Genomic DNA, 12789 nt, shown 5'->3' with positions numbered 1-12789 from the left:
AGCTTCTCTTTTTGCCCACATGCTTTCCTAAAAGCACCATTCTGCACCAAGGATGTCTCAAGAATTCTTTCTTGGGGCACCTGAGTGGCTCAGTTGGTGAAGCGTCTGCCTTGGGCTCAGGTCGTGATCCTGGGGTCCTGGGTTCGAGTCCCACGTTGGGCTCCCTGCTCAATGGGGAGTCTGCTTCTCCCTCTCCCTCTGCCCCTCCCCCTGCTCCGTCTCTCTCTCTCATGTTCATTCTCTCAAATAAATAAAATCTTAAGGAAAAAAAAAATCTTGGCGATCGGCTCCAGACCCTACCAAACCTACATTCAAAAACTGTATCAGAGGGACCTTGTGTAAGTGGAATCAGTATTCGCTCTGTCTTAACTGGCTTTTTGTGCTCAGCACCATGTCCTCCAGGTTCATCCACGTTGTAGCTGGTGTCAGAGCATCTTTCCTTTCTGAGGCTGAATCCTGCTCCACGGTGTGGACAGACCACGTGGTGTTTATCCACTCATCCACTGACCGACACCTGCGCTGCTTCTATCTTTTGACTATTGTGGGTAATGCTGCTAGGAACATGGGTGTAGAAACATGGCCTCGACACCCTGCTGTCAATTCTTTTGGGCATATTCCAGGGATTTCCTTAGACTTTTATTTTTTTTGTTTGTTTTTTTTCAAAGATTTTATTTATTATTAGAGAGAGAGAGGCAGAGACACAGGCAGAGGGAGAAGCAGGCTCCATGCAGGGAGCCTGATGTGGGACTTGATCCTGGGACTCCAGGATCATGCCCTGGGCTGAAGGCGGCGCTAAACCCCTGAGCCACCTCGGCTGCCCTCCTTAGACTTTCAAATCATTGTGTTAACCTGAAAAACAAACAAGCAAAACAACTCTGCTGTTTACTGTCCCTTATTTGGAATATAAATATCATTTATACAGTTGTTTTTTCTCCTGTTGAGTGCATGATGCCAGAGGGTCCCCCACATTTTCGAGAAGCGTAGCCTTTTTGGTGTTCTGGATTTCTTGGAATCTCATGAAAGGCATGGGTCACGGTCCCAGAGAAACACAACCACGGGTGCGCGCACACTACTGGGGCATTCTACTGGGCATTCAGTTTCCAGGGATCCCAGGTCCTGAGGCCTACGGTGCTCGAGACTCCGAGATGAAAGCCATAGTGTAGAGGAGCATCTAGTCGTGAGGAGCAGTGGAATTGGAGCCTGAGATGACCTACCTCCTTCCTGTCCCAACTTTGGGTGCTCCTCACATGCGGATCTCAAACCCACTGCTTTGCCTTCCAGAAACTTTATTGTAGCTCCTTTACTCAACTAATAGCCAAGGAAGGTCTGAAAAAAAAATTTTTTTTTCTGACTCTAGGTACCTTTCTTCCCCTTCCCGTAACCCCTGATGAATGAGAGAAAGGAGCAGTATTTAGGTTCATTTCCTGTTTATTATTAAAGTGATTTCCACAAATGTTTAATTACATGCATATGTATGAACATGATGGAGAGGACAAACCTTGAATATTCGAGGCAACTAAAAGGAAAACAGGATTGTGTTGGTATTTGTCGCTCTTGTAGACAGAGTGGTTGCCAAGGTGCCCAGAGAGTACAGCGCCGCCTTCAGAGAACCCAGAGCAGAGACCAGTGGTGGGGGGGTTGGAGGGTCAGGGGGTGGGATGGCAAGGGCCCAACTCTCTGCTCCCCTCCTCCTTCTCTGGGCCTCCCCCCCCCCCCGCCCCTGCAAGTGGTGTTCAGATATCCCATTTCTGCTCAGGCTGTTCAAGGCTCCCATCTCAGCGAAATCAGGCATTTCCTGGGGATCCGCGTGGCCCCTGAACTGGCAACGTCCTGGGCACCTGTGAGCTTTCGTTTCACCTACTGCTCACCACACTGTCTGCTGAGCCCCCCCACCCTGGAATTGTCTAGTGTCTGTGCGCTGGAGACTGTGAGAGGAGCCAGCTGGGGGTGCACGCGTCCACCCTGCTGCAGGCTTGGGGGGCCACTCCCCACGCACACCCCACCCCCCACCGCACTCCAGGCTGCAGCTTGCCCCGCAGGCCCGAGTTTGAATGGACGTGACCTGTCCACGCAGGGCAGAGGGCAGAGGCCAGGCCTCCTCTGGGTCTTTAGCACTGGTTCCCGAGGGAGGGGTGGGCAGGAGCCCACACGTGCTGCTCCTCCCTCCTCCCTCCTCCCTCCTCCCTCCTCCCCAGGGCACCAGCCTGCCTGCCCCGAGCTCCATGGGCCGGGAGCTGCATTTCCCAATCCTGATGTGTCCTACATAATGTCCTACCTCGGGTTTTCTTCCCAGCACCGCCAGCAACTGGCCCTGGGCACGTCCCTGGGCCCTGGAGTCTCACCCTCCACACTCGAGAGGCATCAGGCTCCACTCACCTCGCGGGGCCGTGAGAATGGCTTGTTCAGATGCTTGAGGGCTGGCACCGGGGTCCCCCAGAGCCTGGGGGCCTCAGGCTCGAGGCCTACCACGTCCAGGGGCTGCGGAGGCTCCTGCTCCCTGGGGCCTCCTGAGTGGGGTGCTGGGAGGGAACCTGGGGCCATGCCTGAGGCGCCTGGGCCTGGGGTCACCTGCCCCCTCCCAACACCATCTCCAAAAAGCAAGGCAGCCTCCGGCTCCAGCCACCCCCGTGTCTGGCATACAGCAGGCGCTCAGCACTAGCGCCTCCAGAGGCAGCTGCGGGAGGCCGGGAGCTGTCTGCTCGGCCTCTGCGCGGACGCCGGGGGGCTCGCAAATGTTGGTCCTTTGGCCTGAATGATGCTGGCTTGGTGCTGTCACCCTGGTCAGAGGGGCTGAGCCGCCACCACATGTATCTTTGGTGAAGAAGGTGCCTCCCTCCATGGGGATGCAGTTGACCAGGGTGACTACATTTCCAGGCGTCCAGTAGAGGACATAGGCTCAGCCGGGGTCTCTGGGGCACAAGAAAGGCCCCCCCTCTGGAGCACGGAGTGTTCTGGGCGGGTCCTGGCGCTGTGTCCTGGTGCTGGGTCCCGGGCAGGGCGGCTGAGCCCTTCTCTGTGTCTCTTTCTTTCTCTGCTGGTGGAGGGAGGTGGTCACGTCCTGGGCCTGGGCTGGTGGCAGCTTCTCCTGCAGGACACGGGCTTTGGGACCCCTTCGGTGACCCCTGCTCTCTCTGTCCCCACCCGGGCTGCTGGCGGGCGCTGGAGGGCAGGGCTGCCTTCTGAGGAGCACCGGGCTCTGTCCCCCGGGCCAGCCTCCATCACCTTCATCCCTGTGACCAAGGGGGCTTTCCCGGGGACTCCGTCAGCCCCAAGGCCGCGTGGTCTCTCCTCCCGTCCAGGAGCCTGGCACACAGGGAGTTTGGTGGGGACCCAACTTAGTTCAGGATCTTATTTTCCTGCTGAGAGCGGTGGGTGGGTGGAGGTGTTTGAATGATGACTCAACCCCCCAAATGTCACTTAGGCGCTCGCTCTCGCTCCAGCGCACACTGGGGCCTCTTGTCCTGGAAACTGGATGATGTTGGCCGTGTCCCTGGGGAAACGAGGGCGCAGGCAGGAAACATGGGGCTGAAGAGGTTGAAGGAAAGAAGTTCTCTTAGGGCTCTCAGAATCGGGCTCTTGGGGCCACTGCTCTCTGGTGACTTTTTGGCCTGGGTTACGGTTCTGCGTCATCTACGTGTCCCAAACCAACGCACGGCAGGAGGGAAGGCTGTCTGAGGCCGCCACCTTGGTCCCACGGCCTCCTCGGTTCTGTCTCCACGGAGGTGAGGAAGGGCCGGCACACGCCGTCCCTGGGGAGCCAGAGCTGGGCAGAGCGCGGTCACCACCACTGGCAAGGCCACCTGTTGGGGTGAGCGGCAGAGGCAGAGTCTGAGACTCTGGAGAGCCCAGGGAGTGAGAGAGAGCACAACTGCACAGCTGCTAGGCTCCGGCTCAGGCAAGAGTGTCGCCAGGGAAAAATAAGCCTGATTCGGGGCGGCAGGTAAGCTGACCCCAGCGCTCACTCCCTGAGGGCCCAGCTTGGCCTCTGGACCTTGCAGCCAGATTCTCTTCTTTTCTTTGGTGCACGGAAGCAGAGAGCCAGCAGCTGCCAGGGGCGCGGGGCACCTCGGTCTTCCACCGCCATCCTCGGAGGCCTCCCCCGTCGCCCCAGTGCCATCCATGCCTCACTGGGAGCACAGCCAAGCTCCTCAGGACTTCTGAGCCTTGGCACCTTTCAGTCCTGGCCAACTGGGCAAGGCTTTGTGTCCAGAAGCTTGTTCCTTCGCTCTTTCCTTGGAGTTCATTGACCGGCCAGCTGCTGAGGGTCCATGCCAGGCGAGTGTGGCAGTGGCTGGTATGGGGCTGTGGCTGTGGCTGCTCAAGGCCAATACCCCATCCACGAGTGGGGTGGGCCCCTCTGGCTTGGCCCCTCTGCATCTCGAGCCTCTCTTGGGGAGCATGGGACATCCACATCCTTGTCCTGGGCTTCTGTTCTTCAGGACTCCTTCTGGGGACCTGCCCTGTCTGGGCCCAGTCCTTTCTACTTCCATCGGCTCCACGGGCACCCATCTGCCACCAGATTCCGCGACATGGAAACAGGGACAAACGTACTTGGTTGTCCAGGGAGCTCTCCCAAGGCCACTGGGCTCCCATGACTGGGGGCAGCTGTGGCTTTAACACATGGGACTCTTAAATTTCCCAGTGTGGGGCTCAGGGATGACCTAGAAATTAGGGACAGACCCCATTCCCGAACTTGGAGCACCCCTCATGGTGTGGGAGGTGGTTTAACAGGGTGGGGGGAGGAGGGCTGAATGGTGATGGTGTTGGCAGCTGACAAACTGGGGTTGTACTTGTGAAGAGCGAGGGGCCCCACGTCTGTCCTGCTCTGTTGGGGGAACACCGGGCAGGTATGGCCACAGCAGTGTGGAGAGCCACGGGACGTGGGTGGGCTCCCACTGGAAGGGCCGGTGGGTTAGTGGGGTTTGTGGGTGGCAACTGCCAGAAACCACCCAGAGGGGCAGCAGTAAGTGTCCGAGAAGGGTTAGAATGCTTCCCTCTCTGTTCCCCGCCCCCATGGTGTTGCTGGAGGCTGGAGGCCCACTTGAGAGGACACTCGTCTAATTACTGGGGACGAGCTCGGGAGGGAAGACAGGCATCTTTCTGTAGGCCCGGCTGGCCCTGAAGGCCTGTGACCAGACCAGACAGGGCTCATGGCTCACACTGACCTGGCCACCAGGGGCAGCCCCTTCCCCACGTCAGCGGGCATTGGTGGCGGCATTGGTCAAACTGGGGACTGGCCATTGCTGATGTGGGCAGGGGCCGTGAATGACTTCTGAGCTCCCAGCCCTGTTTTGGATTGTGAAATCGTCCCGGCCCGCCTGGCCATCGACCTCCAGGCCCCACTCCCTGTCCTCAGGCGTCACCATCTGCAATGTGCTAGGACAGTTCTCAAACTCCAACGTGCCCGTGCCCGTGGCTCAGCCCGGGTGTGGGGGCAGGGGATGGAGACAGCCTAGAGGCACCTGGGGTTCATTTTAAGAATCTCCCATGTTTCTTGGAAATTGGAACATCTGTTAACGGCAAAGATACAGACCACTTCCTATGCACGTCCCACAGCCGGTGGCCAGCAGCGGCCAGCAGGCAAGGACTCCGCGCTTTGGGGGCTTTTGTGGCTGTATTCGGGCGCTGGCTTCCTGGCTGAGGGGGACACCATGCAACTAGGTCAGACTTTGGACTTTTCTTCTTTAAAGACAGATGGTAAGAGGAACGCAGCGTGGCGCAGTAGCAGAAGGCTGCTCTGGGGCCAGGCCTCCTGACACTGGCCACCTGCCCTCCCTGCCCGGATTCCTCTCTGCTCAGGTAAGGGGTGGGCTGCTGCCCTCTGAGGGCTCTTGTGGTGCCACAGCCTGGGCTCCCGTGGGAAAGGGCCTGCTTCCCTGTGGCAGAGGCCACAGCACGGACTCTGAGGTCTCGGCCCCAGGGTCAGCAGGGGAAGAGTCCACGGGAAAACTGCCTTCCACCACACGACACTCCAGCAAAGCACGGGAGCCAGTTCTCAAAGAACTTGCACTCCAGAGCGTGTCCAGCCAGAACCAGCTGTCCGCTCCCCATCCAGCGGGCTCCCGGCCCCCCGGAAGCAGGTGGCAAGCACCTGGGCGGGGGTTAATCACACGGGGGTGCTGGGAACAGCTCGTGAGGGAAGAGGTGGGCTTGCAATTCATATTTACAGTTACTACAGAGGATTTTCCTAAAGTACCCACAATAGAAGTATATTATATTTATATTTATATTTATATATATATATATAGTACTTAATTAGATGCTCTATCAAGGGAAAGCACAAATCTACAGTTTCCTCCGCTAGCAGCTCTTTCCTGCCCCACCGCAGAATCCTTAGAGCCCCACCACACGGCGCCTGTGACCCGGGCCCGTGGCCGGAGGAGTGAGGGGCGCCGAAGGCCTGCAGGTGCAGACACTGGCTTATCGCAGCTCCCCAGACCCTCCTGCACCCCTCCTTCCACAGCCCCACTTCCTGTCTCAGATGATGCCTCCCAGAGCCTGCCTGGAGGCAGAGGCAGCCTCGCTCCCCTCTCCCGAGGCGCCAGGCGAGGCCGCGAGTTACTCCCACAGGTGCCCTCTGCCCGGGGCCTGGCTGCGCTGCGGCACAGAGTGTCCTGGCCCAGGCGGGTCCGCCCGTGCAGCTCTGGAGAGGGCGCCATCCAGGAATCGAACAGGCGGAGGGAGGGAGTGAGGGAGGAAGGAAGGAAAGCCGCCTGGAACAGTGTTTTCCCAGGGGGGATCCGCCTGGCCGCCGGCTCAGCCCCAGGGGCTGGTTGGTCAGTGTTTCCTTAGGGCGGACGCCAGGGTGACTTCCCAGGGTGGCGTGGAGGCCTGCGGAGCCGGCTCCCAGCCTCTCCTGTGGAGGGAAGGCCTCTCCCCTCCCCGTCGGGATACCCGCCTTCCCCGAGAAGGGCAGCTCTAGCACGTTATTTGTAGGGCCTCAGGAATCGGGACACTTTGGAACGCAGCAGTTTGATGAAGGACCGTGGGAACATCTCCTTGGACTCTTGGGCTGTGTACTTGAAGTAGTTCTGGGGATGCGCTAGCACGTCGAACAGGGCCTTGATGAGCTTCTTGTCCTGGAAGACATGGTGAGGCGCACAGTGAGGCCAAGGGGGGCTGGGGGTGCGGGTGGGGCCAGGCCTAAGGGGTGTCTGCAAGGACGGGGGAGGAGGAAGAGACTGCTGTCTGGTGGGTCTCAGGACTCCACAGACTCTCGTCACCATGAACTGTTTTTTGAAAAAATTTTAAAAGATTTTATTTATTTATTCATGAGAGACAGAGAGAGAGAGAGAGAGAGAGAGAGAGAGAGGCAGAGACACAGGCAGAGGGAGAAGCAGGCTCCATGCAGGGAGCCTGACGTGGGACTTGATTCTGGGTCTCCAGGATCACGACCTGAGCCAAAGGCAGATGCTCAACCACTGAGCTACCCAGGTGCCGCTGTTTTTTATTTTTTTTTAAGAAGATTTTTATTTATTTTAGAGAACACGTATGATTTGGGGGAAGGAGCAGAGGAAGAGGAAGAGACAGGAAGATAGAGGAAGAGAGAGACTGAGAGAGAGGGAGAGGGAGAGAAGCAGACTCTGCCCTGAGCAGGGAGCCCGATGCGGGGCTCGATCTAACAACCCTGAGATCATGACCTGAGCTGAAACCAAGAATTGGACCCTTAACTGATGGAGCCTCCCAGGAGCCCCATTTTTTGATTTTTAATAGTTTATTGGTCTTAACTCTTGGCGTTCTAATAATATTTTATCTCAGCTGCACATATAGGCCCCTTCTCCACAGGAGGATGAGCTGCAGTCATGAGCGCAGAGAGCACAGCCCACAGTGGGGCCCAGGGCAGGGTCTAAGCAGTGAGCGCAGGCCACAGGCTGTTTGCACCATGCCTCAGTGTCACACAGAGACTCTGGCCACATCTGCTGTCCAGGGTCTTCTCCGTCCTGGTGCACACTCATGCTCTGACTCGGAGGCACACTCTCTCCCTTGCCCTTGAGAAACACTCACAGAGCTCCTTCCACGTGCCGGGACAGATTGTCCAGCAGGAACCCTTGAAGTTCCTCTACCTGGGGTAGAGGAGGGAGACCGGTGACCAAATAACCCCAGACCACAGCTAACCGCAGTGCTGGCAGGTGCCAAGGAGGAGGGCCATGTGGGACTCTAAGCATCTGTGACCTGCCCAGAGGAGGGATGCTGACACTGAGAGCAGGACAGGTGGACCTTCACTGGGGAGAGGTCTTGGCGAGGGAGCAGAGGGAGCACAGAAGCCTGAGAATGACTTCAGAGGCAGGAGGTGGCCACACCCATCCAGGCCTCGCTGGCCCAGTTTTGTCCTAAGTGACGGAAACACTTCCAGTGCTGCACAGATGCTCTTGGCTGCAGGGTGGAGCTGCGGGCAGAGGGCCAGGGCAGCAGGGGAGTGGCGAGGAGGAGAGTCGGTCTTGTCTGCAGGACTGACTGGGGGAGAGGCCAGCACCACCCTCCGGTTCCCATGACCCAGATGGGCTCCGAAACCTCCAGATCTCCTCCTGGGTGCAGCAGGATCGGGGCAAACTTCTCTGCTTACAAACCTCCTACTATGTGCAGGCATGTGCCAACCCCGGGGCCGAAAGACACAAACCCTGCAAGCCACCCCTGTTTCTCAGAAGGCTTGCCCAGGGCCACCCAGCTGGTACGTGACAGCCCTGCTCTGGCCCTGTCCACGGCAGCTGCCAGGCTGGGGGTGCTGTCTCCCCAGGACCCAAGCCGATCCCTGGGTCTGGGCCAGTGCCTACTGTGTCACGGCCATGGGCCCCCTTGGTGACAAGGCGGCTCTGCTTCTCAAGGCCATGAGCAAGACGAGGAGGCAGGCAGTCCCAGAGGTGAGGGCGGATTCTACTGACTTTAAGATACCACCGCCTTTCACAGATGAAGGGAGCGAGGCTGGCCGCTGGTGAAGAACCTGCCTAAAGACAAGGTGCCAGGTCCTGAGCGCGACCCCGCCAGGGAGCTGGTCTCAGCCCTCCTGGTCTGCAAGGACAGATGCCCTGGATCCAGGCCCTGCCCCCCTCCTCCTCTCCCTTCTCTGGGGGCTTGGGGTGGGGGTGGGCACAGGGATGGCCCTGACCACCACAGGCCACCATCCTGGGATCACACGGGACCCTTTTCCATAGAGCAGATCACTCACTTTTAAAATTTCCTGGTGATTCTCCGAGGCGTAGAGCCGTCCATCACGAACAATATCTTCTATCAACTGCTGGTAGTCCTCTGCGAAACCCACCGGCGGGGAAGGAAGGAAGGTGAAGGCTCCAGACCCTGCCTGCTTCCCCCTCACCTTCAGCCTCTGCCTTCCCCTGCTCCACTTTCAGGCTTCGGACCTTGGCCAGAGGCACTTCTGCCTCTGAATCTCTGTATCCTCCACCCAAACTGTTTCCCTCGAGGTTTGGCTAGCTAGAAACTCCTATTCAACCCTCAGAACCCTGCTCGGGCAGTACGTCATGCTGAAGGCCACGGACACCACTCATGGCTCCCTCATCTGTGCCCCCTACCCCCACCCCATCTGCGTCTGTCCCCTCTGTGTCCTCAGGGCCAGCCTGGGCCGGGCACACAGAGCTGCCACACTGACCGTCATAGGTGACATAGGGCACTTGGAATCCTTTGCCACTGTTGCCTTCATTGGATTTGAACTGGATCCAGAGCTTCCGGGAGCGGGAGGTGAAGGCAATGGGCCTCTCGTACGTCTGGCAGGTCTCATAGGTGGTGATAGACGCAGGGGATGCTGGGGGCAGAGCAGAGGGGCTGAGCAGCTGGCTGATCTTTGCAGCCAGCTGCAGCTGGCCCTGTCCTTCCCCCTCAGGCTGCATGCTTCTCCACCGGGTCAGCTGCCCGGCTCCCATGCCCAGTCCCCCTAGAGCTCAACCCTGTGGGCAGATGGTGGAGGGGACACTGGGGACCAGGGAGGCTGGCAGCAGAGCCAGTGGGGAAGATGGGCCGGGGCTGGACTCTACTGGCTGTGGGATCCTGGCTGGCGCCCTGCCCTTTCTGGCCTCAGGCTTTCGGGCTTATCAGCCACAGTGAGTGGGTGATGCTCGCACATAGGAACAAAGAATACGGGGAACACAGTGGACAGAACCTCCTCAGTGTCTCTCTCCTCTGCTTAGTCTCTGCCTCAGAGACATTCTAGACCCAAGTGGGCAGGTGTGCCTTTGTCCGCCTCCTTGTAAATGCTCTGGCTTGGAGTGGGCTCCCCGGGGCACCGCGGCCCTGCACCAGCAGTGGGGTCCCCCGGCCTTGGCACATGCTATAAGGAACTTAACCTGGTTCCCGGAGGGACTTGGCCTTCCCCCCTTTCTTGCTGCTGTGGCCATCTGGGCACACACCTGTCCCCGCCCACAGCTGAGAGGCCCAGCCCGTAGCTCACAGCCTGTAGTCCCACCACAACACCCTGACGGGGGTGACAAGTCAGGAGCCTGGAACTCACGGAGGGGAAGGGACGGGGCTGTCTGACCCTGGGGACCTTGTGTGTGTGCACAGGTGGGCCCCTGGCCCCTGAGCCTCAGAGGGAGCATGAGGCAGACGGAGCAGGGGTTGCTCCTCGGGCCTCACCCTGGGTGGCGGGGCAGGACAGGCTGGACACCTGGGATGAGACTAGCTTGTGGTCAGCACCAATGCTGGACCCAATTTGGCCCTGGCTCCCATGCTCAGGGTGTGCCCGTTTGCTGCCCCTTGGCACAGAGCCCTCCAGGTCAGAGGGCCCCACAGGGGCCCCTGGGCAGCCCCCCCACCTCCATTTGCACGTACCGCTCTTCCTCATGACCAGGACATCGCCACACTCATCCTCAACGGGCAGGAAGATCTCGGGGACCACGATGAGGATCCTGCGCTTGGGGGGCGGTGAGATGTGCCACACGCACTCGGCGTTGGCCGGGTAGTCGCCAGGGTAGTTGGGGGACTCAATGTAGCCTGTGTAGTCACCAAGCTCGCCGCCACAGTGCTGGTCTGTGGGCACGGGGGCCCGTGGGCCTGCTCAGGCCGCTGTGTTGGGGGGCGCCTCGGCCTGTCTCCCCACCAGCCAGCCTGGCCCTGGGCCACTCTGTTCACGGGGTCGTGTTCCCACAGGGTGCCCTGTGACAGGCCATCCCCCCGGCCCGTGTCAGCTCCCTTGCCTACCCTGTTCCTGCACATGGCCAGTGGGAAAGCCTAGTGACCCCTACTTGCTCTTTCCCTCCATGTACTCCGGCTCCCCGAGCTCCTGCCAGGCGCCAAGTGTGGTTGCCCTCCCCGCTGAGCAGGGAGGCTCAGGGAGAGGCCAGCAGCACAGTGAGGAAAGAGACCTGCTTCCCTTTCTTCTCGTTTTTAGCTAAGCTGCGTAACCCCGAAGAGGCCAAATGGGACATCTTTGTGAGCTAAATGGTTCCTAGCCTCAACCTTACAAAGGAAGTCACCTTAGTTCTGCCAAGAGAATTGAACGGAAATATTAAATATATAGACTTTTATATGTTTTCATTTCCAAAACTCCTCACATCAGAATTTCTGGGAAACATTTCATTTTTACCTTATCTTCCAGAAGTTTCCATCCTATTTGGTTTCATTCCACTCTTAACTCATGAGGACATTTAAAACCTGTCTCTATGGAGCTCTGCCACTGTGCCTGCCCTTCTGTCCCCACAGGCCACGAGCCCCAGGGGACACCCTGGGGGAAGAGGGGCGGCTTCTACCTCTAGGATTAGGTCCCCTTCCTGGGCCTTTGGGCTGTTCCAAATGTGACCAGCAGCCCAGGGAAGGGATAACTGGCTGGAAATTGAATACAGGAAGGGTACAATACCAGAAAATCTGTCCCAAAGGACTCCGAAAAATGAATTAAAAATATTTAAAGGGCAGCCCGGGTGGCTCAGTGGTTTAGCGCCGACTTCAGCCCAGGGTGTGATCCTGGGGTCCCGGGATCGGGTCCCATGTCAGGCTCCCTGCATGGAGCCTACTTTTCCCTCTGCCTGTGTTTCTGCCTCTCTCTGTGTCTCTCATAAGTAAATAAATAAAACCTTTAAAAAAATATCTAAAGTAAACAGCATCCTGTTATGCACAGATGACTTGCTAAATGAAGGCCTGGGGTCTCTATTTCCCAAATCGTCTTACGCTGCCCGCATTTTTTTTTTGGCTACAGCTGAGCTCTTCACAGACAAGAGGAGGCCATCTGGTCTTCCTCTGGTGCCTCCACGCCCGTCCACACTGCGTCGGCCTCCTGTCCCCTAGGCTGTCTGGTCTGATTCCACTCGGGGGCACGGCCACGCGTGCTTTCAGAGCGGTGGGGCCTGGCCCTCAGGAGCTGCCTGGCAGGCCCTTAGCACGGGGCCTGGCTCTCCCCTCCACAGGCCCAGAGCCTGGAGCAGGGCCCACCGGGCACAGAGGCACAGACTGCTCTGATGAGTGGCTGTCACCCTGAGGAGGTGTGCAGATGTGCTAGAGCAGAGCCGAGTCCCCGGGGTCCTAGGGACACTGTGTGGGGTGAGGGCTCATCCCACCCCCAACAACCACCCCCTCCCCAGCCCCGTTCCCAGCTCCCTGGTTGTGGGGGAAGCTGCACCTACTTTTGCAGTGTGTGACGTTGGTGGAACCGTCGAAGTCTGTGCTGGTGTTGCCCGGGCAGGTGATGCAGTGGTTCTGGCCAAACTCGGGCTGGTAGGTGCCAATGGGGCAGCGGATGCACCGGTGGGTGGTGGTGTTGTAGTGGTGGCCCGGGGAGCAGTGCACTGTGGGGCGGGGGTGCAGGTGGGAAAGGGCAGGGGACATTCTCCCCAGGGCTCCCCTTGCCTGTTA

The 12789-nt window shown here is 58.7% G+C and overlaps 1 protein-coding gene across 4 annotated transcripts in view; it reads right to left on the bottom strand.

Annotated features, from left to right (window-relative positions):
* Positions 1–1410: 1410 nt before the first annotated feature.
* The window catches only part of SCUBE1 (signal peptide, CUB domain and EGF like domain containing 1), a 140237-nt gene continuing 128858 nt past the window's right edge, over positions 1411–12789 (bottom strand). For all 4 annotated transcript variants that reach the window (XM_072843623.1, XM_072843624.1, XM_072843625.1 and 1 more), the window contains 5 exons: positions 12561–12722; positions 10777–10974; positions 9602–9754; positions 9164–9243; positions 1411–7079 (listed from right to left, as the gene is read on the bottom strand). In XM_072843623.1, coding sequence (XP_072699724.1) covers positions 6927–7079; positions 9164–9243; positions 9602–9754; positions 10777–10974; positions 12561–12722 — 746 coding nt within the window. In that variant the 3' untranslated portion in view covers positions 1411–6926. The remainder of the gene's footprint in view (positions 7080–9163; positions 9244–9601; positions 9755–10776; positions 10975–12560; positions 12723–12789) is intronic.

Source organism: Canis lupus, chromosome 11, assembly GCF_048164855.1.
Source record: "Canis lupus baileyi chromosome 11, mCanLup2.hap1, whole genome shotgun sequence".
In the NCBI taxonomy this organism is placed as follows: Eukaryota; Metazoa; Chordata; class Mammalia; order Carnivora; family Canidae; genus Canis; species Canis lupus.
Note: the sequence above shows the minus strand (reverse complement) of the source record. Positions and strands in the feature narration are given on the sequence as shown.